Raw genomic sequence first — 25730 nt, 5'->3', positions numbered from 1 at the left:
CATCAGGCATGAAAAAAGAAAACAAGGCAATATGCCACAATGCAGTATCATTTCTAGCTCGCAACAAAACATGTTAATAATGCATAGCGCAAAGCAGACACCTCTCCCTCAATATATAATGCCTCATAGAAAGGAACTAATTATTAGCCTCTTAAACTAAAGTTAAAAAAAGGAAGCTACACACATAAAATAGACACTTTTGTACTTGGTACTCCAAACAAACCATGACTCTTCTCTTTGAATCCTAAAATATACCAAACTTTGGTATATATATAATAAGAAAGATTCAAAACGAGGCAGAGAGAGAGAAAGGGCTTTATAACTGCATAATCCCCCATTTCAGCAGTCCACACTAGATTTTCCATCTATGGAAGATCATCAGAGGATCCATCCCGCACATGATTCCGAGGCACCGCAAAAACCTATGGCTCTGCTCATGCCCAGTGGCTCTTCCAAGTCTGATAAAGGCAATCCAGCTGAATACCCACCATTCCGCCGTACCATTCCGGTGATGTACTCAAAACCACCAAAAAGGAGAAGCTGTTGTTTCAAGTGCTTTTGCTGGACAACAAGTCTCCTGATACTCCTAATCGTCATCATTGCCATTGTCACCGCTTTCATCTACGTCGTCTTCCAACCAGAGATACCAAAATACTCCATTGACAGCATGCGAATAACTCAATTCAATCTCAACAACGACACGAGCTTGTCTGCGGTGTTAAATGTGAACTTCACCGCTACAAATCCCAACAAGAAGATCGGCATGTACTACGAGCATGGTAGCCATATAAGCATGTGGTACACAGACACACAACTTTGCCAGGGTTTTTTGCCTAAGTTCTACCAGAGTCACCAGAATGTGACAGTGCTCGATGTGGCTTTGACAGGGCAAACGCTGAATGCAACTGATCTGCTGCACTCGATGCAGGAGCAGCAGCAGAGTGGAAGCATTCCGTTGAATCTGAGGGTGAAAGTGCCAGTGAGGATCAACCTTGGGTCATTGAAGCTGATGAAATGGAAGTTCTTGGTCAGGTGCAACCTTGTGGTGGACAGCTTAGCTACTGATAATGTCATTAAAATTAATAGTAGGTGCAAGTTAAAGTTAAGGCTCTAATTTACTTAATTTTACACTTTTACTAGATATCATTATCATTATAACTTTCTATAATTCGATTAATTTGTAAAATTGTTATTAAAACAAGTGGAGGATTATAATTAATTTCTTTCATCCACCTTATAATTATTTGATGCATGAATAATGAATAAATTTTTAGCTCCTATATGATTCATTTATTCAGAATTCAATTCTACTAGTATATTTTGATTTCATGAAGATTGATATTGTTATGTCAAAAGTTCACTTAAAATGGCCAACTTCTTGAGTCCATGCTCATGGCAGGGATAACTTTTTGCATGAATACCAGATGACAGACCGTCAAGCTTTTCTGTGATGGCTGGAGATGGACACTGACATACTATATACATACCCGCCCTAAACTATTAGACACTGTCATTGGCTAATAATACATTATATATTTAATTCTCTCTTCCTCTGTTTTTGGGACATACAATAACTTCAATCATAGTATGCTACTTGGGGATGAAAAGAGAGCCCAACCTGATGAGCACCAATATCTAGGCCCTACCACCGGGCCATATATAGTTAGTCTCGAGCAACCGTACTACCATAAGGGCAACATGCTAACAAATATGCAAACACCTTCTTTCATTTCATAGCAATCTTATTTTTGTTTACTTGCATTCCTCAATGCATGCTTTTGCAGCTGTTACAAGCTTGGGTTGAGAGAAGTAAGTTCATGCAATTTTTCTAGAGCGTCACTCTTAAAACTGCCAATGATGCTACAATTCGAGTAACACAGCTGGTGCAGTCATTAAAGCTCCTGACCATTGGGTCAAGCCATGATCACCAACTTGGGATCGAGTCCAAGGAACCCCTTCCCCCATCACCCCTTCCCCACTCCCTTGAAGGGGAAAAGAAGAAAGAGCCATGCAGTCTATTCTACTTCTTTCGCATTGTCTAACAAATAATCAACACCAAACTCTATGTTCTCAATAATTTCTAGGTCATTTTCTTCCTAATTATTTTTCTTTCACTTTAAATGGAATAGGAATTTTAAGTTGGTTCCTAGCAGAATTAGAAGTTTCAGTGCATCCATGGATGAAAATAATCTAAAACACGCATATTGTATCAACTACAAGTCTACAACATATATAAACTACCCTATTGTAAATATACTTCAAGTTTCAGGTGGACACAATCAAGTTGGGTTGGGGGAGAAAAAATAACAAACTCAGATATCTATCAGGCCAGGTTGGAGAGCATCATGGTGTTCATTAGGCTAGGCTATCAAGAACAGGAAGCCCGTGAAGCTTTCTTTTTAACACCATGAACATTCCATGGTGTTTACATTCCACAATGCTACCCAGGGATCTCATCCCACTCCTATACAGCCTTCTGCACAGAGCCCAAATAAATATGGAGAGAGAGAGAGAGCAAGCACACACACACACCAACAACTATTCCATAGTTTAGCTAATCAAAGTTTGTGTGAACATGATATCTGCAAAATGTGCTAGATTTCTCCCCCCACCCCCTCCCCCTCCCAAATTTTCCTTAGCTCATTAAACCAAAAATAAAGCAAAAGATAAGAAACAAATAGGACATTAATCTAATGGTATAGAGTCATCCAATATTTGTAACCACTAACCAGTGCAACACATATTACAGTTTCTTAGTATCTTAAAAGATATTCCAATCATTTTACTCTTTAAAATCCAGTTCAAGCATAGTCACCCTTACAACACTCAATAAAGGCATGCTCATACCATGCTGCTCATCAATGGATAACAGGCTTTAGTGGATGAGCTCTTAGTTTGGACAAATCTAGGCTGGCATCCAACTCTTCATCTAGTTCCCCAACAATGCTTCTGCAAACAGAGAAAGGTAAGAACGGAGAAATTCAGTTATGCAAAAAAGAAAATAAATGTACTGATTAACATCTAAATAACAAAGTGAATTATAAAACACCCCATACATGTTGTCACCCCTAATGATGTATAGGCCTAACACAAGTTGTTGGACACCTTCCTGCAAATCAGAGTAAAGGTCAGTACTGATAAATGCAATTGAATTTGTGAATAAATTACAGGATGTTAAAATTAAAAATGGAAACAAAAAAAGAAAAAGAAAAAGATAGAATACATCAGTTTTAACGTCTACTTGTAAGGGAGGGGAGAGGATAATAAACTTCGATGATTGTACAACTGAACAGCCAGTGAAATATGCAGAACAGCATAAAGGAGATGGTATAGTAAACTTCACTTGCCACTATCATAACTCACTCTATTACCAATTATAACCCCCCAACCCAAGGGGAACACAACGACCCAAAAATAACTAATAAAATAAGAAGCACAAATATAGATATGGGACACAGATACAACAGGGACATGGAAATTTTCAAAAAAATCAGGACACAGGACAACAGGGACACTGGCAATACATAAATATATATTTTTATATGCATAATTGAAAATAACCATCACTTCGTTTTTAAAACAAACATATACACATACACATACACATTTATATATTATTATATCAAAATAGAAAGGAATCATTGTCACCTAATGACAAAGTGTGAACAGTTCTAATATCTATGCTAGAAAACTATCATAAATCATAAACAAATTACGAGTTTCTAAATTTTAAAAATATAAAGGATGGGGGATTGATAGATAAAATCTGTATATATATATAGATATTTTAAATTTTACTATTGGATCCCAAGTTATTTTCTACAAACTTGCAATGTTTTTAGTTCCTGAGCGGGACACATGTGTTCCAAAGAGTCTGAACCCTGTCTGCTTCTTAAAAGTAAAAATATAATACAACATATTTGGATGTGTGTCTAGCAAATGTTAGGATTGCCCAACAAGTGTCGGTGTCCAACACAAACACAGACAGAACCTTCCTAAAGTGCTTGTGCTTCTTAAGTAAATAAGTAGAAACACAAAACAATTAAAGAAAAAAAAAATGTCTCCCAATGAGGCAAGCATCATAAGGAATCACAAAGCCCACGATCCACATCAAACTGATCTAGGAGAATTCAAGATTTCTAACTTTTTGGTTTTTCTTATTATATCATTGGATCTCAATTTACTTTCTATAAACTAGCAATGTGTTTAGTGTGTATAAATGATAGTGATGTGTGTTCCAGAGTGTCCAAACTGTGTACAGTTCTTCAAATCTTTAATTTATTTTTAATAAAGAATTGGATATATTTTGACATTTCTCTAACAGGTGTTAGGAGTGTCCAACAAGAGAAAAAGAGATTTCCAAATGACCAAATAAAAAGAGAAAATTTTGTACAATTCAATTCTAGTCTCAATAAAAAGTATAAAAAATAAATTGAAATAAATTTGGAATTACACTATGACACAGAAAGAGAACAACAATTCATAAACATATGCATGATGCTTTCTACTTGAACTGATTCAAACCTTGGTGGAGTAAACACGTTCATGAGATTCATCAAGAATTATATTTGTTGCTTGGTCAAAACCTTTTAGAACTCCCTGAAGAAAAAACATTAATAGTCAGTACAACAATTAATTATTTTACGAAATTTATGAGGCTCAAACTATGACCTCACCACTATGTTGCGCCCATCATTTGTGATGACTGAAATTGTTTCTATAAAAAAGCAACGAAATTAAAATTAGGTCAAACAATTGCTTATTCCGCAAACAAAATTATGTATTTGGGACAAAGTCAACATCATTCAGGCCACACATAATCAAAAATTGCCAGACTACACGCGCTTTTTTTTTTTGAGACAAAAAAGGAACATATATTAGAACAGGTTCAAGGATTGCATACGATCTACAAGAGATTCAAGACCAGTCTCGCTTGACATTTTGTGAACTCAACAAATACTAGCTGAATTCTTTCACAGATTGATGGTCACAACTTCACAAAAACTGCAGCAAAAGAAAAGAAATCAAGTTACATTTTTAAGAAATTTGGTATATGGTACAAGTAGAAAATTTTAGCATGATGAAACACAAAAATAAATAAACAAATAAATCAATAAACAGTAACTAATAAAAAAAAAAAATCTTTTTTTTCATCTCTGTCACAGTAATAATTCACTTCTTTGCTTATTCATGCATTTGCATATAGCCTAATTTACCTTTATGCAAAGTCATCCCCTCGACCAAAACAACAATTTTTTTTATAGATATTTTCTATTAAGATGTAAGAAGTCGAAATAGTGGGATAAATTTAATCCCGATCAAGCATAAACAAAAAGGGTTAAAACCCATTTATTGACAGGGAATTCATGACACAATTCAGTTGATATACTCTACTAAAATCTGCAATAAACCTGCACGAACTCACAACAAAGAAACTTCAAGAAAAACAAGAAGATGGAAAAAAAAAAAAAAAAAAAAAAAAAAAACGTCGGAACCCAAATGACAATAACAATATATCAATTTACTAGTGACAGATATAATTAAATTTAAGGATAAAAATGATTGAGAAATGTGACTCAGCCTATTGATACATAACTATTTTGAGTTAGGTTTAGGAATTTTATCGAATACTTGGCGTGTCAATGAAAGAAAAGTGTGCACTTCTGAAGTACGAGTGTGGAGTGCGATGAAAATTGTGAAAGGAGATGAGTGAGAGAAGATCAGACTATACAAACACACCCACCTTGTACAGAAAGAAGAAGAACAACTTGAAGAAGACAGTCGACGCTTTGGGGGTTTCAAGTCGATGATTTTGGCGCTATGGCTCTTGTTTCGGAACTGCATTAGGCATTCGCAAATTTTCTATTTACACCGCCTAAACCTTCTACACCCATTTTTAAAAAATTGGGTAAATTACACTGAGGTCCCCTGAGTTTTTGTTTGATACAAATTCTTTCTCACATTTGAAAAATTACATTTACTTCCTGTCAGATTAAAATAATATATTTATCTCTTAATTTTTATACATATAAAATAATAAAATAATACCAATATTTTGTTTATGTCATTTCAAGAGACATAACAATCATTTTCTTTGATTTAACTTGCACAAAAAATTAAATTTTTTACTTTTTAGGTTTTTAAATTTTTGCTGACTTTTTTTTTAATATTTTAAGCAATTTTTATTTTTATTTTTTAAATATACCTAACCTAGATATACTTAAGAAGTAAATATTTTGTATTTTTTTAAAAAAATTCACTAAATACAAAAAAATATAAAAATATAAAAAATTCAGTAGTACTGCAATAAATGTGAATGACATTGTTTGGTAATACTGTATTAAATGTGGGTGCATAGACGAGAAAGAAAAATAATGGTGAAAATAAAAATGAATTTTTTTATCTATATATAAGAATTTACACAAAAAATATCATAAAAATATTGTGATAGTGATATTATTGTAAATATAAATCATATCTATGAATGTTTTGTTTTAAAGTGAAAGACCACCATTAAGCTATGTCATTGTGTTTGAAAATTTTATAAAAAATTTATGTTTATATATCATCACTCAATAAGAATATGTTCAGGTGGAATTTAATGATGAAAAGTTGTAAAATGTAGTTGTAATGATAGAAATAAGAAATGGTTGGAAAAATGGCAAAATGGTCATTTAAAAATTTTTAAGGCATGATATTAGCAATCCAGTGTATAATTTGTAATGAGATTATAAACCTCAAGAAGAGAAATGTAATTTTTCAAACGTGAGAAAAGATCTATATTAAACATAAGTCTCAAGGGGGTGTAAGTGTAATTTATCCTAAAAAATTTATACTAATAACTTTTTTTTCTTTTTATTTTTCTTTTATTGGTAAAAATTATAAAAAATAAAAAATATAACAAAATAAATTTTGAGTTTCTAATTTCATCAATTTAAATTTGAATTTAAATTTTTTGATTTATTTCAATTTAAATTATAAAATTAATGAAAATCAAATAAAAAAATATTTTATGACATTTTCAATATACTTATATTAAATTTAATGATTAAAATATTTAATATTTAATATTTAAAACATTAAAACTTACAATTGTTTACTGGAATGAAGCAAACAGTTCTTCAAAAATACATAGCTTAAAAGCAATTAAAATTACAGAGATAGCTATTCTTGATGAAGGAATGCTCTCAATTTTTTTTAGCCCCACCTTATTCTTGACTGAAGAGGCTCTTTTATAATCAAAAGCGACTCCTGTTAGTCTTGTGAGTGAATGATCTTGACTTGAAAGGAGCATTAGGAGCACATGAGAGCTGTCTGCTGCCTTCGGTGAGTAACTAAAGTTGATGGTTGCCTTTTACTGTATTGAATTTGTCTGTTGGATGAATCATGATGAATGAGGAATAGTAATGTTGACTTTTTGATGAATAGTGAACAGTAAAGTTCACTTTTTTTTCACTATTCATTGCTTGGAGGCATGTGACTGAGGGAATCAATATAGATATATATATCAGCAGCTTTTCTCAAAAGACGAGTATTGATTGAAACTGATAATTATAGCTATATAGAATCCAATAACTGAATTAAGCATATGGGTCCTGAGCATCTTGAAATTGGGACCCATAAGGATCCTGATTAGTTGAACCTTCAGAAGAGTTTGAACTGTTTTCTGAATCACTATTATCCGAATTTGACTTGGCTTGGGCCATAAGGAGACGAGTCATTTGAAGAAGCTCATCCTTGGATGACTTGGATTTAGGCTTAACCTTGGACTTGGATTTTTTTTTTTTGATTTGGGCTGATCAGTGATGGACTTTGCTGACTTGGACTTAAGCCTTGACTTAGATGACTTGGGCTTGGAAGAACTAGATGTTGGGCTTCCAAGATTGACTAGAGGAAGTTGGCTTCCATGTGTTAATGGAGCAGCTGGGATCTGCTGAGCTTTAACCATAGCAGGAGTTGGAGCATGTATGTTGATTGGGAATTCAGTTTGAACAATTTCCATGATGCGTGAAATTTTGAAATTATCCCACCATTTAACACTACAAGAAATATTGGTTATGCCGGCGTTTATAAAGTAATGTTTTGAAAAATACTACAGAAAAGGTGGCGCTTTTTTCAAAAAATGTCATGGCACCCCGTACAAAGAGGAAACCTGTTGTGCTTTTCAACATATACTCAGATAAAAAAAATATTTTACAAAATCCCTCTCTCATAAAAAGAAGCGTAAGTGAGAGATCAGGGTTTTTATTTTTTAGTGAGAGAAAGTTTGCAAGAATGGCATCTAGGGTTTGGATCTGCTGATTTTTCTTCGATTTCTCAGTAATCATTTTATTCAGGCTTTGGATCTATGTGTTCTTCAATTTCTCTCTAATTGATTTGCGATTTGCCTTTGAAAGCGAGGAGTTATAGATCAATCCAACTTTTTGAAACTATTGGTTCGATTTCTACACTTCACTGTAACTATTAAATTGAGTTTGTTTTGATCTCCCTTTGTCGTGTTTCTTGATCGATTTCTGTCAGCTAATCTATTAAAATCTGTATGTATCAATTTCTTGTTCTTGCTTGGGGTTTGTCTGATTAGAAACCTGATCTCGAGAACTCAAAGCTTGTTAGGGTTTTCGCTAATTTCTCTTAGAAATACAGGGATCTGATCTCAAAACTTGTATTTCGTGCTCTATTTGCGTTGAATCGATCTTGATGTTCTCATGGTTCAAGAAGAAGAGGCCTCTTAGAACTTACAGGTTTGATCTCGAAACCTGTGTTCCGATGGTTCGAGAATGAGAGGTGTCTCTCTCTCTCTCTCTCTCTCTCATAGTTTGCATAATTGATTTGATATAATCAACCAAATTTTTCTGATAGTTCTTCTAGCTGGAATTATTGCTTCTCAATATTTTTGTGATTTGTTATTTTAGCAGGGATTTTCCAGATTTATTTATTTATTTGCAATGAGATTGGTCCCACCAAGCCTGATCTGTTCTTCCAAAAAGAGTCCAATCCACTCAAGTACCACTTTCTCTTCTTCTTCTTCTACTTCTTCTTCTTCTACTATTTATTTATTTATTTATGCTATTATTTTTCTCACGTTGGTTTTCTCTTTTCTTCTTGGATATTGATTAGTGTAAACTGTTTATTTTTTTTTTCTTCTTTTGCAGATCGATGTGGTACTTTAACTGGTTTTAGTAATGAGGAACTTATTTGGGTTGCAGTTCCAAGTTGTTTCATTATTCATTGTGTGGAAAACATTAAATGTGCAGGATGATTTCTAGTCTCTCTGATTCATTCTCTTCTCTATTCTTTATGATTTCAATGCAATATACAACGCAGATATATCTTTTGCTTTCATTATAATATGTATAAAAACTTCATTATAATCTTGGTTGGAGATTTTTTATATGTACATGAAAGGTGATGCTTCTATGGATTTTGATTTGTTTGTGAGGATTCACTAATACCACACAATTGTAATTTGGTTATTGCAATGCCTAGATCTTGGATGAACGTTAGAGGTATCCCTGTTTCTCTTATTGATCACATTGGAGGTACCCCCATTTCTCTTATCTCTCCTATCATGGATGAACCTTTATGGCCCAATGGTTTTTATATGCACCTTAAAGGATGTCCTTGGCAACTTTTTCTATGGTAAGATATTTTGCGTTCCTTTTATTTGTGTATCACAAATATGAATATTTGGTTCCTTTCAGAGGGTTCAAACGACTAAACTTTTTATTGGGTTCTTTTAATGATGTTTATCTTCCATTTGTTTCATGTGTAATAAACATTTGAATTTTTGTTGTTAATATTGATTGCAATTTCCGCACCTCTAAAATACTAAGTATATTTCTTGAGAAAAGATTGTCTTCTTGTTAAGAGATTGACATTGGATTGAATCTGTGTTTCTGTTTTGTATTTGACTGGGTTTAAAATAGTCACAACTACATGTTGCAGGTATATATATACATAAATTACTTTTTTCAAACCTAGCAGAAACTAGGACTTGTTCTTCTCATGGCTGGTGAGTTTGTTCACTATTTGTATTGTACAGATCTCATTTTCAACTCTATTTGAAGTACAATGATTCAATCTCCGTTGACAGTGTTTTAGTTACGATATTTTATCTTACTTTTTTCATCATGACTTGCAATATTGTTTTGTCCTTTGATGTTGTTAGGGGTAATACAACACTGGATAGTTTGTCCAGCCTATGACTGTTGTCTTGTGTTAAATATGTTTCTTAATTTTTGTAACCATCCCCTGTTTGAAGATGTTTTCAAATTTTGTACTTCATATTAATTAAAATTCACAGTTTGTGCTAACCTCACCTCACTGAATTTTAGCTATTCTATACTTCTAATTTTGATGGTTACTTCATCACAAATTTGTTTGTAGATAGGAGGTTTAAAGTGTCATGCACTATGATATTTTCTTTCTTGGTTCTTTGTATCTTTTATATCCTTTTTCTTTGAACTAGAGTAGAGCATACAAAATAATGTACTCATGTTTTGTGGGTATAGCTTTAATTTTTGATAGAAAGCATAGTGCTTCAAGATTTTATATAGAGGAATACTTGCTAACAACTTGTCATAACCCCTCTCTTGGTAGCAGCTAAGAAGTTTATCTCCCGAGGATATGCTATGCTATTTCAAAGAAGATTATCACCTCTTGATCCAGGTATGAATTGAAGATTATCTACTCTATTTCATATTTTGATGATTTCAAGTTGCTGCCCTTAATCTTTAGAATTTCCAAATATGCAATTGTTGTATTACAATAAATAATATATTCATGGTGCTACTGTTGGTACCTAATAATTTATTAAGGATCAATTTAAATGTTGCATTTGAGATTGTTAATGTTAATTGTTTCTCTAATAATGTACTATGTGCTTATGGATCTTATCTTGGCAACACGTTTCACTTTTTTTTTTTTCAGGTTTTTTTGTTTTTGTAAATTGATACGGTTTATTTTCCTAAAGCTTCTGACACACAAATGTTATGTGAACAATGTGAGTCAACTTATTTGTGACCAAATAACACATTTACAAGTGGAGGTTCACTTGTGAAATTATGATTCAATCAGGAATTTATCAAATGGTTTCATGACAGAAGAGAGCTCTCCTGATGCTGCATCAGAGGAGTTGGTATGATTTGTTCTACTAGAGTTCATTTATTTATTATTTATGATTTTTGATGCTATTGTAGAAATATATAAAATTGATACTGATATGGATTCTTATTAATTTACAGGGTAATGAGTACTTTAAATCGAAGTTTGAATAAGCAATTGATAGCTATTCTAGGAGCGTTGCATTATGACCAATTGTAGTAGCCTGTGCAAATAAGGGAATGGCTTATCTGAAAATAAGAAGGCAAGTTCTTCTAGATGAGAAGATATTTTATATAAACAGTAAAGGAATGTGGCACAACATGATAGAGGATAGAAAAATGCTTGGAATTCCCAATTTTGGGGACCCCCACAACTCTCAAAGTGATCTCAACCATTCATGTATGTGTAGAGCCCACTCATGTATGTGTGGGACTTACACCATGAATGGTTGAAATCACTTCGGGGGTTGTGAGAGTTCCCAAAATTGGGGGTCTCAATTATTGTTGTAGAGGATATCAACTATAAGATTTATTTATTTTTTGATAAATCAGCTAGAAGATTTGGTGCTTCCTCCACCCTATTGTTAATATCTGGGACTTTTGGACCATAATAAGTGATCAGAAAGTTATAGTAACCTAATTTCTAATTTCATGCACATGACTTCTGGAGAATTTTATAATAAAAAATATGGTACTTTTTATAATAAAAAAAATGTAATTTTATCTTTCCACCTTCAATTTTGACAGGAAAGTTATGTTCTTTGTGGAGACAAATGAGAGAAGCTCTACTAGGAAGGATTTTATTTCCACATTGACACATGTAGGGACAAATGAGAGACAAGAAAGTTATGTTCTTTGTGGAGACAAATGAGAGAAGCTCTACTATGAAGGATTTTATTTCCACATTGACACATGTAGGGACAAATGAGAGAAGCTCTACTAGGAAGGACTTCATTTTCACATATGTCAACACAAAAGGACTGTTACTCTACAACTGAAGAAATGGTGGCTTGATGTCTTTCCCAAGGCCATCTCAATATTCATTTTACATCAATGTTCCAAGTTTTTATTTTTTTATTTTAATTTTTTTAAGATGTGTAACTCATAATTTTTTTATTTTTTTTTTATTTTTTTTAGTCTCGATATAGTTTTCAAAAGAGACGAATGATATCAGGAGAAACAAATTTGAAAAATTATATATAGTGACATTTTCTGTAAACGTCAGTGAAAGTTCAAGTATTTGCAGAGATTGCTGCATAAGAATGTAACAGCGTTTAATGAAAAATGTCGGTGAAAGTTATTAGCGGCGTTGACGTAAACGTCAGTAAAAGTAATTAGCGGCGTTTATAAAAAATCTCACGAAGTTATGGCGACGGCCGTATCCTCGACGAATGGTAAAAACGCCACAATAACTTTTAGCGACATTTTTTGAGTCTGTACCGACGTTTTTAAAATGCTACTAATTCCTATTTTTCTTGCAGTGTAACCATGTGTTGACGGTAAATAACATCGTCAGAAATACCATATTTCCATTTGAATATTCAAGGGATTTTGTATTTGGATATAAAAATAAGCAATTGAGGGAATTTCTTTTGCTGAGGAGTGAATGAGAAAACAATGGAGAAATAATTGACTTGTTCCATAATTACAGATGGGAAGATTTCTGAAATGGCGCCATACTGAGTCCACCATTGCAGAAACCAGGTAGGTAACTCGGATTTGAACTTTTGATCAAATTGAAGAAACCAAGAGTGACTGTTTGACCCATTTTGATACAAGAGGACTTTAAAACCAAGCATCAATGTAATCATAGTAACTGTATTGAATTGAATGACTAGGCAAATCTCGTAGTTGGTAAGGAGAACCCCAATCAACCAGAAAAACAAAGTTGTGAATATAGAGTGAATGGTACACAATTTTACTTATGTAAGTGCGATCATAAATGGGTTTAATCACAATTGACTGATGGTTGAACAGGATGTCTTTATAGAAAGTAATTGTTTTTTCTGGATAGAGAGGAATAAAATGTCGTCCAGAAGGGAAATAAGATTTAACCAAATCATGAACAGTATGACTCTTTGGGTGACTAGGTTCTTTGAAAAGGAGATTAGTAGTGATGGATTTAACATAATCAGATCAGACTAATTTAATAGGATTATGAGGGTATGGAGTAACTGCTTGACTAGATGAAGTAAAAGGATCAGTAGCCAAAGCAGATGTATAACTAGGTTTAGGAATGTTACCAAGAATTTGGTAACGGTTAACCAATTCAGCAGAATGGTGTTGGGTGACTAGCTCCAAAGGAGGAGGAACAAAAGGTTGACTAGAAGGCACAAGAGCCTTGTTGGATGGTCGCAAAGGTCTTTGATGAGACATCTGTAAAATAGGTGATTGTAAATCAGCATCCACTGAGGATATCTAATTGGTCAGTATGAGAATACAAACAGTTAAGATAATATGCAAGTTGTTGTCTTTGAGCTTTAATACGATGGTATTGAATGTATTGAGCACGTTTAGTGGGTGAATGGGTTGATTTGAGAAAGGCATGGCGAGAAACAGTATGTTTGACTAAGGTTTTATAGTGTTTAATCTGGTGTTTATGGGAAGGCATGGAGGGAATTGGCATGATATAACTCACTATCCACCCTGTAAAAATTCTCTGGTAAAAAAATCAGGAATAGAATTTTGACAACCAAGTATATATTCAATGTCAAAATCAAAAATACTTAAAATAGATTGCCAAAGAGCAAAAATTTGCTTACTAGCAAGATTTTGAACATCTTTTTCTAAAACATATTTAGCAGATTTGCAATCAACACGAAGTAAAAATTTTTGATTTAAAATATCATCTTGAAATTTACTAATACATAAAACAGTAGATAAAATTTCTTATTTAATAATACTATAATTCTTTTGTGCTTTATTCCAGACACCAGAATGAAATCGAACAATTTGTTCAGATGACTGAAGAGTGATTTTTTGGAGAAGGATGCCACCATAACCAATATCAGAGGCATCGGTTTGAATAATTTTGAAGGAATTTTCAGTAGGAATACCAAGACAAGAAAGAGACTTGGCATATTGTTTGAGCTGTTTAACAATAGCAGTATGAGTAGGAGATTAAGGGGGAGGATTGTCTTTTAACCGATCAAATGAGGGTTGACAAGTTTTCCTAAGGTCTTTATAAAATTCAACAATATAATTAAGGGATCCTAGAAAACGATGTAACTGGGTTTTTTCGAGAATTTCATCAGGAAATTTAGAAGCAAATTCAACAGAGCAACTAATAGGAAGAATGGTAAATATTATATCCTAAAAATCTGACTTTAGTTTGGAACAATTTAATCTTAGGAGCAGATATGACTAGACCATGACTTTTAATAGCATAAAAGAAAGCGGTAAGATGTGTCCAATGTTCACTAATTGATTTTGAAAAAATAAGAATATCATCTATATAAACTATGGAAAAATGACTAAATGGATTGAAAATATCATTCATTATATTTTGAAGCTCACTAGGTGCATTTTTTAGTCCAAAAGGCATAACATTCCATTCATAATGATCAAAGGGTGTAGTAAAAGCAGTTTTATATCTATCTTTAGGATGAATTTGAATTTGCCAAAAATCACTTTTTAAATCAAATTTATTAAAAATAACAGCTTGACTAAGTCTTTTGATTAAGTCTTTTTTATTAGGAATTGGATAACGAATCCATTCTAAAATTTTATTTAATAGTTTATAATTAATAACTAAGCGAGGGACACCTCGTTCTAGCTCAGCATTTTTATTTACATAAAAAGCAGGGCAAGATCATGGTGATTTACTGGGACTAATAATTCTATTTTTTAATAATTCATTGATTTTTTTTTTCACATTTCAACTAATTCATGATTCATTTGAATAGGTCGGGATTTAGTAGGGATTTGTTGTTCATTAAAATTTTTAATATATGGTAATGTAACTACATGTTTTTTCCTATGCCAGAAGGCAGTAGGTAAAGTAGAGCAAACAGTTGTTTCTAATTTTAATTTAAATTCTTCAATTTGAGATATAATAACATGATCAGTTAATTGTTGTTCAATTCTTTTATAATTGACTTCTTCTTTAAGAAAACGTAATTGACGAGTTAATCGATTAATAGATTAAGAAATAGAATAGTCTTTTAATTGATTTAATTCTAAAATTTCAGGTGGAGATAAAAATTTAAAAGTAACAATTTGATCAAAAGCTTGAGTAGTTATTCCTTCATTAGATGCAGTAAATGGATATAATAAAAATATAAATGGTGTTCCTAAAATAACTTTAAAATCAATCATATTTCTGACTAAAACAAATGATGTTTTAAAACAAACATTATCTTGTCATATATGAACTTTAGGTAATTTATATTTAATATGCATTTTACTGCCATTAGCAGAAGTTAACTGTTCACTAGTTTTCTCATAATATTTTGTAGAGAGTAAACCTTCTTGAATACAATTAAGATCAGCACCAGTATCAATTAGGGCAATAATATTTAATTCAAAATCATTAATAATTAATTTGACTTTTGAATACCATTTTTGAATATGAATTTTATTGATAAGATTTAATCTATTAGATTCAAGATTATGGGATTGATGTGATCTATTATCAAACAAAAGATTATCTGGGTTAGTATGTTCAGATTCATGTTCTGATTCATCGGGAGTTTTATCATCTTTTTCTTAGAAATTATCTAAACTTTGATTGAGTTTTAATGTAATAATTTCATCTTCTAAAGTTCTGTCTTTACTTTGTAAATCTTTGATAGTTTGTTTTATTTGATGAATTTCACATTGTAAATCTTGTAATGTAACTTTTTTTTGTTTATTTTTAAATCTTTCTAAAGTTTTAAATAAGCTAATAATGGGTTTATTATGCTTTGGTTTATGATCACTGTTAGTAAGTAAAGATTTTAATTTGTCAGTATACTTTTGTTTTAACTGGGGATCTTCTAATCGACCAATTAATTCAATAAGGACCATTTCTTCTTGATTTTCTTTAGTAAGGACAGTGATTTGTTTAACTAGTTTGCAACAAATATCATTACATCCTAATTCAATGTTATTAGCAGAATCATCACTAGGTGAATGGTATTCAGATGGGGTATTAGGATTATCAGAAGAAGAATTATTATCAGATTGGTTTAATTGAAAGATTTCAAATAATTGATGTTTGGATTCATCATTAATTTGGAGTTGATTAACTTTATCTTTCAACTTTTGTTTTTCTTTACATTTATTAGACTAATGACCTTTTTGACCACAGTTATAACAAGTAATATCTTTATTAGATTTAGATTTTGGATGTGATTTTTTATAATATTTCTTTTTGGGTTTAGTATAGAATTTATCATTTGATTTTGAAGGTGAATAATTCTTTTTATACTTATGAGAATATTTGTAAGATGATTTATGTTTATGGTACTTATGTTTTTTACGATGAGAAAGGGCAACAGGAGGTAAGCCATATTGTTCACAAAAATTACCTAATTCGTATTTAGCCTTATGTTTATCTTTAGTAGCTTTTTGACTAAATTTTAAGTCAATACACATTCTTAGGCCTTCTTTTTGAATAGTACTAATAATGTCACCACAACTTAAGTTATCATATTCAATAACACCTGTAGGTTGATTAAGAACATCTCTAATTTTATGAGCAAAAAGACTAGGTAAGCCATTAATAAATTTTTCTTTCCAAAGAGATTTAGTACAATTTTCTCTTAACATAACTCTAGAGGTAAAGACATATTTATACCATCGAAAATCACTTAAGGTTGGACAAGTGAGATTACTAAGTTGATCATGTATGCGAGAATAGATATTAGTAGGTGTTCCTATAAAATGGCGAACTATGGTGTAGATTAATGTATTTATACCGTCAGGTTTATAATAGCCAATAGTTTCATCAAAGATAGGGAAATCATTTTCATCTTTTTGACTTGCATGTAAAATAGATTCTCTTTGATCTTCAGTTAGATATTTTTCCCACCAAGATTTGAGTATACCAGTAAAGCCAGAAGTAATTAAGGAAACAATTTCAGGTTGAGTACAATCAGGGTAGTTACTAAGATAACTATTTGCAACCATAGATAAATGATTTAATTTTTGAAGTATTTGATCTTCACTGAGACCATCAATATTCCATTCGTATAATTTTTTAGCAGATACAGAAAATTGATTACTAAGATTAGTTTCTTCATATTGGAGATCAGGGGGAGTAGGTCTTGAATACCATTTTTTTGTGAGCGTTATAAGATTAGGTTTAGGATAATGAAGTTTATTCAGAGTAGTTGATTGAAATTGTTGAGATAAATTATTAATTTCATTATCAGTTGTGTCAGGGTCTGAATAAATAGAAACAGATTCAAGAGTAGAATGTTGGTTTAATACAATACGACCTTTCTCAGTAGATGGAGAAGCTTTTTCAGAGGTAGCTAATTTAGTAAATAATTGTTCACTGGCTTGACAGTAGAATTATCTTGGGTGACTAAACTATTACGTTCAGAACGGTTACTAAGTAAATTAAGCAATGGTTGGTCTAAAGATTATTTAGTAGATGTATTGTTAGCCGAATAATCATCTAAATTGGTTTCTATTTTATCTAATTGTTTACCAATTGTTTTTAAACATTGATGTCACGACCCAAACTCGCCCTTATGGGTTTAGTACCGTAACCGGCCAGTAATCCGAGATTACCGAAGGCCCGCTTAACAGTTAGACAATAATACAGAGTACAGGGGCATGACGGAAGCCAAAACAGTAAATAGATAATGTCCAATGAGCTGTGACAGCCTGTATGCAAAAAGACTTTTCATACATATATACAATCGTGCAAAACAGTATGTACAACATTTACAATCTTTCAGGACAGAGACTTAATCCCTATTAAGACAATACAGTAACAGTGTAAACAGTCCATACAAAACAGAACAGAAATAGGGAAACTAAAACACCCCATAGCCTTAGCTTGAACGGACTCGGAACCTCGCAGTGAGGCGCCTAGGTTGGCTTGACAAAACTGGAGTTTACCCCGACGCTTCTAGCAACGGTTCGGTGCCTGTACACCTACATATATATATGAGCAGTGAGCTAAAGCCCAGTGAATAACATAATGCGTAAAGAGGTTAAGAATGAATGTCCTTACAGTATTGAAAACAATCATTTCAATCAGTATATCAGTTATTCAATCATTACAGTCATATATGGTACATCTAGTAGCAAAACAGTGCAGTAGGTCTTATCAGACCGAACAGTTAGTTGATGGCAATCATATCAGTAAACAGTAGTGGTTCCAATATGGGAACCGACAGAGATCTCCGTGACAGTAGCAGTACAATACAGTAACAATAGGTTGCTAAGAATGTCACAATACAGTTCACAATTAGGACATCATTCATTCAATAACAGTATCATTTCAGAAAAACAGTATAGTTCAATTGTTCAGAAGATAATCATATTTGAACATATCTTTACACAGTTGTTACTCACAGAGTTCTGGGCTACAGTTAAGCTAGAGCGCGTCCTCAGATGCCAACCCTACACAGTTACAGAGTGAACACACACTAAGCTATACAGTTGGGAAAATAGTAACTTAATCCCTAATTTGCCTCAGTGTGGTTCTACATCTATATCCTCATTAAGATACCTTAAACTAGGCCTAGGAATGCCTAGAATGGGATGAGGATGCAAAGATGCACTTTAAAAACATTTTTAGAAGTTTTAGAAAACAGGGGTCACGCTCGAGCGTCGGTTACTCCGCTCGAGCGGACATGCAGACAAAGGTTTTCGCTCAAGCGTAGACTTACCCACTCGAGCGTACTGCAAAATAGTCAAAAGTGCTGGATGTGTGAAAATCACGCTCGATTGGGCGCTCGATACCCGCTCGATCGTGTGGCACAAGTCCTCGCTCGAGCGTCCAATACCCCGCTCGAGCGGACTGTAAAACAGTGTAAAGTGCTGGGAGCATGAATTTCACGCTCAAGCGCCAGTCACCCCGCTCGAGCGTGAGTTCAAAATTTGGAATTCCCAGATTTGAACCACAAGCTCAAATTCAACTTCAAGTGTATCAAATTCGATTCCTTTGGGCCCATTTCCTGGAAAACACTTGTAAATACATAGTATGACATGATTTAAAGCTCAATTTGTAAAATCAAGGCCCAAAGGTGAGGGAATTAAACCTAATTTCAAACAACATTTCAAGAACATGACTTCAAATGGACATGCATAACTTTAAACAACTTTCAAGCCTCAAATTCATGCTCTATTGAGCCAATTCTTTCAAAAACAAGATGAAAACATGAACTTTAACATAAACATGAACTTGCATGCAAGATTTCCATGGAATCAAACCTCGAAACTCAACAATGCACACATGCATGCATGATTCAAGCTCTAATGCAACAATTTAAACCAATTCTAGGCTCAACTCTTCAAATTAGCATGAAACATGCAAGGACTAACTTGAATTCACAATTAAAAGGATGAACTCCTTACCTAAGTTCTCAAATACAAGTCTAGAAGCTCAATTGATCACAAATTCTTCCAATTTTCTCAATTTCCAAGCAATACAAGATGAATTCACTCCAACTCTCTATCTCTCTCTCTCTAGTCAGCAATAACAAGGAAAGAGACTGATGAAATGTTTTGTTGAATGTATAATAAAGCTCAAATACGTGTTGCCTAAGTGGTCCACTAAATGGCATGTTAGTAGTTAAGCCAACTATTGTAATTTAGCTCAATTCAATCTAATTTAATCATACCAAATCACTTTTCAGATAAATACTCCATAAAATCCTATAAATTCTAATGATCGTAAAACATCAGTCAATTTCTGGTTCGACCGCCGATAAGGCCTTCAATTTGCAGTTTAATGCATAAAACACGAACAGATAATTTAAACAGTCAACAGATAGAAATGCATTTAAACTAGCACCTTCAATCAGTCAGTCCAGTATTTCAATCAATTCAATTACTTATCATAATCAGTCACAGTTTAGCAGTAATCAGTAGGGTTATCAGTAATCAGTGGTGAGGGTTATTACAATTGATTAGTATAATTATTTTGTTCAATAACTTTTTTGATTTCAGGGTAAGTGCCAGGTAATTTAAAAGGAGAGGCTGGGACTTTGGAGCCGTGATGATCAATAATTATAGTAGATAAAGGAGGATGGCTAGAACAAATAGTAGTAGTAGGAGAAGTTTTCCATTTATATTTTGTAATGGTTTGAACTTTTTTATAATGGTCTTCTAAATATTCAAAGAAAGAAATTTCAATTTTACGTTTAATCATAAATTTATACTATTGACGAGTAATTTTAGATTGTTGAGTCAAATCATTTTTGGTGCGATATGCATAACATTTAGTCCTATTATCTTTAGATTTAAATTCAATATGTAATTTATCAAGATCAGGAGTAAAGAGTTTACTAATAGTCATTAATTGAGGATTTATTGGTGGTATAACTTCGAAATCAGTTTGAGTTGGAGAGTCTTGAGACTAAGTATCATCTTCATGTAGATGTGTGTGAGTAAAATAAACAGGTTTACTAATTTGGGAAGCTGTTGAATTATCAATTTCTTTCATTTTACTATGGGAATTTTGACCAAGATGAATTTGATTATTATTTTTGAATAAAGGTGTATTAAATATTTCATCTTCAGTTTCAACATCAATAGGTATACTAGAAGTACTATGACGAGAAGATTGAGATCGATTAAATTTAATCCTAACAAATCCATCAATAAATTGTTGAATATCTTGACAAGTAGATTGTCGTTGATTATGTTTGTAATTTTCATTAACTGTAATCCATTGGTCGGGGAGAGTAATATTTTTCCATTCAATCATTTGAGGAATATTTATATTAGTATCATTATTACTACTTTGGATTAGTAAGGTTTTGTCTTTAGGACTTTTATGTAAGGCTTGAACATTCAAATTGGTTTTAATACATTTGTAATGAACACGATAAATTAAAGCAATATTATGAACCTTTTCTTTCATATTTGTAAATGAGCCATGTAATTGAATATTTAGAGTTAAAGCATCTAATATATGGAGGTCTCTAAGACTAAGAGTGAAATCAGGAAAACAATTAAAATGAACGGGTACTTTGTGAAGACTAGTTTTCATCATACCCATTAAACTATCATTATAATAAAGAAAACGAGCATCTCTTAAGTATAGTAAAACAGAAGTATTTTTATCTTGTTGTGTTAATGGTTTGATTCCAACCTGAATTAATCCTAAATGAATAAAATTGTGACCAGTTTTTAAATGACATTTAATAGTATTAGCATCAAATAATTGACATGTTTCTCTAGGTTTTTCTAAAGCATAGACTTGTTCTAAAGTTTTAACATGAAGATTAACATTAAATGTATTTTGTATAAAAGTAGTTTTATAAATTTCTTTGATTGGTAAACGTGGTATATTTCAACTTAAATCAATTTTATCATTTTGTATTTTTACATCTTCTTCATTGATTACTAAACCTTGATTAGGTATAGAAGGCAAAGTTGTTGACCTAGAACTAACCGAAGAATTACTTCTAAATAATCGACTCATTTTATCTTGAAATAGTTTACAGTGAGCTCAATACATTGACTAATTTTATCATGTTTTCACATACGATGTTTTCACACATACCCAGTTCGAAGAACCCCTAAAATCCAATACTGCCTAACCAAAGGTCTTACCTAGGACTTGGGACAAATGATGGGTGGCTAATAGCAACATGGAAAGACACGGATATAAATTAGACAAATTAAGACAGTAAACTGTAAACAATTTCAACACAGGAGAATAAGTAGACACAGAAATAATAAATCAGTGAGTAATAGAATACAACATATCTTGGCTTTGATACCAGAATACTAAAGTCAAATTTTTAGGATATGATATTTACCAGAATACAATTCTTCCTATTAGTCGCTCTATTGAATTTGCTTTTAAATTTCCTAATGAAATTCTCGAAAAAACCCAGTTACAACGTTTTCTAGGATCCCTTAATTATATTGCTGAATTTTATAAAGACCTTAGGAAAACTTGTCAACTCTCATTTGATCAGTTAAAAGACAATCCTCTCCCTTGGTCTCCTACTCATACTACTATTGTTAAACAACTCAAACAATATGTCACGTTTCTTCCTTGTCTTGGTATTCCTACTAAAAAATCCTTTAAAATTATTCAAACCGATGCCTCTGATATTGGTTATGGTGGCATCCTTCTCCAAAAAATCATTCCTCAGTCATCTGAACAAATTATTCGATTTCATTCTGGTGTCTGGAATAAAGTACAAAAGAATTATAGTATTATTAAATAAGAAATTTTATCTACTGTTTTATGTATTAGTAAATTTCAAGATGATATTTTAAATCAAAATTTTTTACTTCGTGTTGATTGCAAATTTGCTAAATATATTTTAAAAAAAGATGTTCAAAATCTTGCTAGTAAACAAAATTTTGCTCGTTGGCAATTTATTTTAAGTATTTTTGATTTTGCCATTGAATATATACTTGGTTGTCAAAATTCTATTCCTGATTTTCTTACCAGAGAATTTTTACAGGGTGGATTGTGAGTTACATCATGCCAATTCCCTCTATGCCTTCCCATAAACACCAGATTAAACACTATAAAACCTTAGTCAAACATACTGTTTCTCGCCATGCCTTTCTCAAATCAACCCATTCACCCACTAAACGTGCTCAATACATTCAATACCATCGTATTAAAGCTCAAAGACAACAACTTGCACATTATCTTAACTGTTTGTATTCTCATACTAACCAATTAGATATCCTCAGTGGATGTTGATTTACAATCACTTATTTTACAGATGTCTCATCAAAGACCTTTGCGACCATCCAGCAAGGCTCTTGTGCCTTCTAGTCAACCTTTTGTTCCTTCTCCTTTGGAGCTAATCACCAAATACCATCCTGCTGAATTGGTTAACCGTTACCAAATTCTTGGTAACATTCCTAAACCTAGTTATACATCTGCTTTGGCTGCTGATCCTTTTGCTTTATCTAGTCAAGCAGTTACTCCATACCCTTTTAATCCTATTAAATCAGCCCGATCTGATTATGTTAAATCCATCACTACTAATTTCTTTTTCAAAGAACCTAGTCACCCAAAGAGTCATATTGTTCATGATCTGGTTAAATCTTATTTCCCTCCTGGATGACATTTTATTCCTCTCCATCTAGAAAAAACAATTACTTTCTATAAAGACATCCCGTTCAACCATCAGCCAATTGTGATTAAACCCATTTATGATCGCACTTACACAAGTAAAATTGTGTACCATTCACTCTATATTTACAACTTTGTTTCTCTAGTCGATTGGGGTTCTCCTTACCAACCGCTAGATTTGCCTGGTCATTCAATTCAATACAGTTACTATGATTACATTGATGCTTGGTTCAAAGTCCTCTTGTATCAAAATGAGTCAAACAGTCACTCTTGGTTTCTTCAATTTGATCAAAAGTTCAAATCCGAGTTACTTACCTGGTTTCTGCGATGGTGGACTCAGTATGACGCCATTTCAGAAATTTTCTCATCTGTAATTATGGAACAAGTCAATTATTTCTCCACTGTTTTCTCATTCACTCCTCAGCAAAGGAAATTCCCTCCATTGCTTATTTTTATATCCAAATACAAAATTCCTTGGATATTCAAATGGCAATATGGTATTTCTGATAATGTCATTTACCGTCAACACATGGTTAAATGGTGGGATAATTTCAAAATTTCACGCATCATGAAAATTGTTCAAACTGAATTCCTAATCAACATACATGCTCCAACTCCTGCTGTGGTTAAAGCTCAGCAGATCCCAGCTGCTCCATTAACACAAGGAAGCCAACTTCCTCCAGTCAATCTTGGAAGCCCAACATCCAGTTCTTCCAAGCCCAAGTCATCCAAGTCAAAGCTTAAGTCCAAGTCAGCAAAGTCCATCACTGATCAGCCCAAATCAAAAGAAAAATCCAAGTCCAAGTTATCCAAGAATGAGCTTCTTCAAATGGCTCGTCTCCTTATGGCCCAAGCCAAGTCAGATTCGGATAATAGTGATTCAGAAATCAGTTCAGAGAGTTCAAACTCTTCTGAAGGTTTAACTAATCAGGATTCTTATGACCCATATGCTTAATTCAGTCATTGGATTCTATATAGCTATAATTATCAGCTTCAATCAATACTCGTCTTTTGAGAAAAACTGTTGATATATATATCTATATTGATTCCCTCAGTCACATGCCTCCAAGCAATGAATAGTGAAAAAAGTCAACTTTATTGTTCACTATTCATCAAAAAGTCAACATTACTATTCCTTATTCATCATGATTCATCCAACCGACAAATTCAATACAGTAAAAGGCAGCCATCAACTTTAGTCACTCACCGAAAGCAGTAGACAGCTCCAATGTGTTCCTGATGCTCTTTTCAAGTCAAGATCATTCACTCACAAGACTAACAGTAGTCGCTTTTGATTATAAAAGAGCATCTTCAGTCAAGAATAAGGCAGAGCTAAAAAAAATTGAGAGCATTCCTTCCTCAAGAATAGTTATCTCTGTAATTTTAATTGTTTTTAAGCTATGTATTTTGAAGAACTGCTTGCTTTATTCTAGTAAACAATTGTAAGTTTTAATGTTTTAAATATTAAGTATTTGTATTTACTGCTAATTTACACCATAGTTCACCATTTTATAGGAACACCTACTAATATCTAATCTCGCATACATGATCAACTTAGTAATCTCACTTGTCCAACCTTAAGTGATTTTCGATAGTATAAAGATGTCTTTACCTCTAGAGTTATGTTAAGAGAAGATTGTACTAAATCTTTTTGAAAATATTTAATATTTTAATCATTAAATCCATTATAAAGAAATGTATTGAAAATCTTATTTGTTTTTGTCAATTTTACTTAACAAAAATATATAAATAATTTAAATTAAAAATAAATCAAAATATTAAAATTTAAATTGATCCTACCCTTCCTACTTGTTTAGTATTTTTGTTTTTGGGTCTTGTATGTTGCCAGGAATCCCCTCACTCATGTGAAAATAAAAATAAAATAATACTAAAAATAAATCCTTTTTATTTAGAAGGTGTTTGGAATGATTTAAGTAAGTATATTTTTGGGTAAATTATTTATAAGTCTTATTTGGAAGGCTTATATAAGATAGGATCCTATGACAAAACTTATAACCTAATAGGTCCTGTAGTTTTCTCGTGGACACATCTACCCCTTATCTTAGTTAATTAATAACCTGATTAATGATAATACCATATATGAAAAATTTAGTGTTATCATAAATTGTGATCATATTTATATAATTAGAAATTTGAAATTCAAAATAACCTAATTAATGGCAATACCATATATGAGAAATCCAATGTTACCATAAATTCTAATAATATTGATAAAGTTAGAAATTTGAAATTCAAAACGTAAATGTAACATCTAACATCTCAAATCCAATGTGACGTTACCATACTCAACATGACATTCTCATATACTTTTGAAATTCAAAATAACTTGATTAATGACAATACCATATATGAGAAATCTAATATTACCATAGATTGTGATCATATCTATA

At 32.3% G+C, this 25730-nt stretch overlaps 2 protein-coding genes and 1 long non-coding RNA gene across 3 annotated transcripts; 2 read left to right on the top strand and 1 right to left on the bottom strand.

Annotated features, from left to right (window-relative positions):
• The first annotated feature begins 22 nt into the window (after window positions 1-22).
• Window positions 23-1300, top strand: LOC114299730 (NDR1/HIN1-like protein 6). Its single transcript, XM_028244566.2, has one exon. The coding sequence runs from the start codon at window positions 368-370 to the stop codon at window positions 1112-1114; it is 747 nt and encodes a 248-aa protein (XP_028100367.2). The 5' UTR covers window positions 23-367; the 3' UTR covers window positions 1115-1300.
• A 1367-nt stretch (window positions 1301-2667) lies between these two features.
• Window positions 2668-5929, bottom strand: LSM8 (Small nuclear ribonucleoprotein family protein). The gene is made up of 6 exons (XM_028244567.2): window positions 5744-5929; window positions 4904-5004; window positions 4677-4717; window positions 4525-4599; window positions 3057-3109; window positions 2668-2949 (listed from the first exon to the last, which is right to left on the bottom strand). The coding sequence occupies exons 2-6, from the start codon at window positions 4938-4940 to the stop codon at window positions 2859-2861; spliced, it is 297 nt and encodes a 98-aa protein (XP_028100368.1). The 5' UTR covers window positions 4941-5004; window positions 5744-5929; the 3' UTR covers window positions 2668-2858.
• Window positions 5930-9152: 3223 nt separating this feature from the next.
• Window positions 9153-11428, top strand: LOC114299728 (uncharacterized). The gene is made up of 4 exons (XR_003642431.2): window positions 9153-10012; window positions 10603-10668; window positions 11077-11137; window positions 11244-11428. It is a non-coding gene; the product is annotated as an uncharacterized LOC114299728 (long non-coding RNA).
• Window positions 11429-25730: the final 14302 nt, after the last annotated feature.

This window comes from Camellia sinensis, chromosome 1, assembly GCF_055761805.1.
Source record: "Camellia sinensis isolate YWXY chromosome 1, ASM5576180v1, whole genome shotgun sequence".
Classification (NCBI taxonomy): Eukaryota; Viridiplantae; Streptophyta; class Magnoliopsida; order Ericales; family Theaceae; genus Camellia; species Camellia sinensis.
The sequence above is the reverse complement of the archived record's forward strand: the minus strand, read 5'-3'. Positions and strand labels throughout refer to the sequence as shown.

Coding starts and splice junctions, on each gene's coding strand:
- LOC114299730 (XM_028244566.2), top strand. CDS start 368: ATGGAAGATCATCAGAGGATCCATCCCGCACATGATTCCGAGGCACCG.
- LSM8 (XM_028244567.2), bottom strand. CDS start 4,940: ATGTCAAGCGAGACTGGTCTTGAATCTCTTGTAGATC. Junction 4,600..4,676: donor ATGATGGGCGCAACATAGTG/GTGAGGTCATAG, acceptor TTTTTTCTTCAG/GGAGTTCTAAAAGGTTTTGA. Junction 2,950..3,056: donor ATCATTAGGGGTGACAACAT/GTATGGGGTGTT, acceptor CTCTGTTTGCAG/AAGCATTGTTGGGGAACTAG.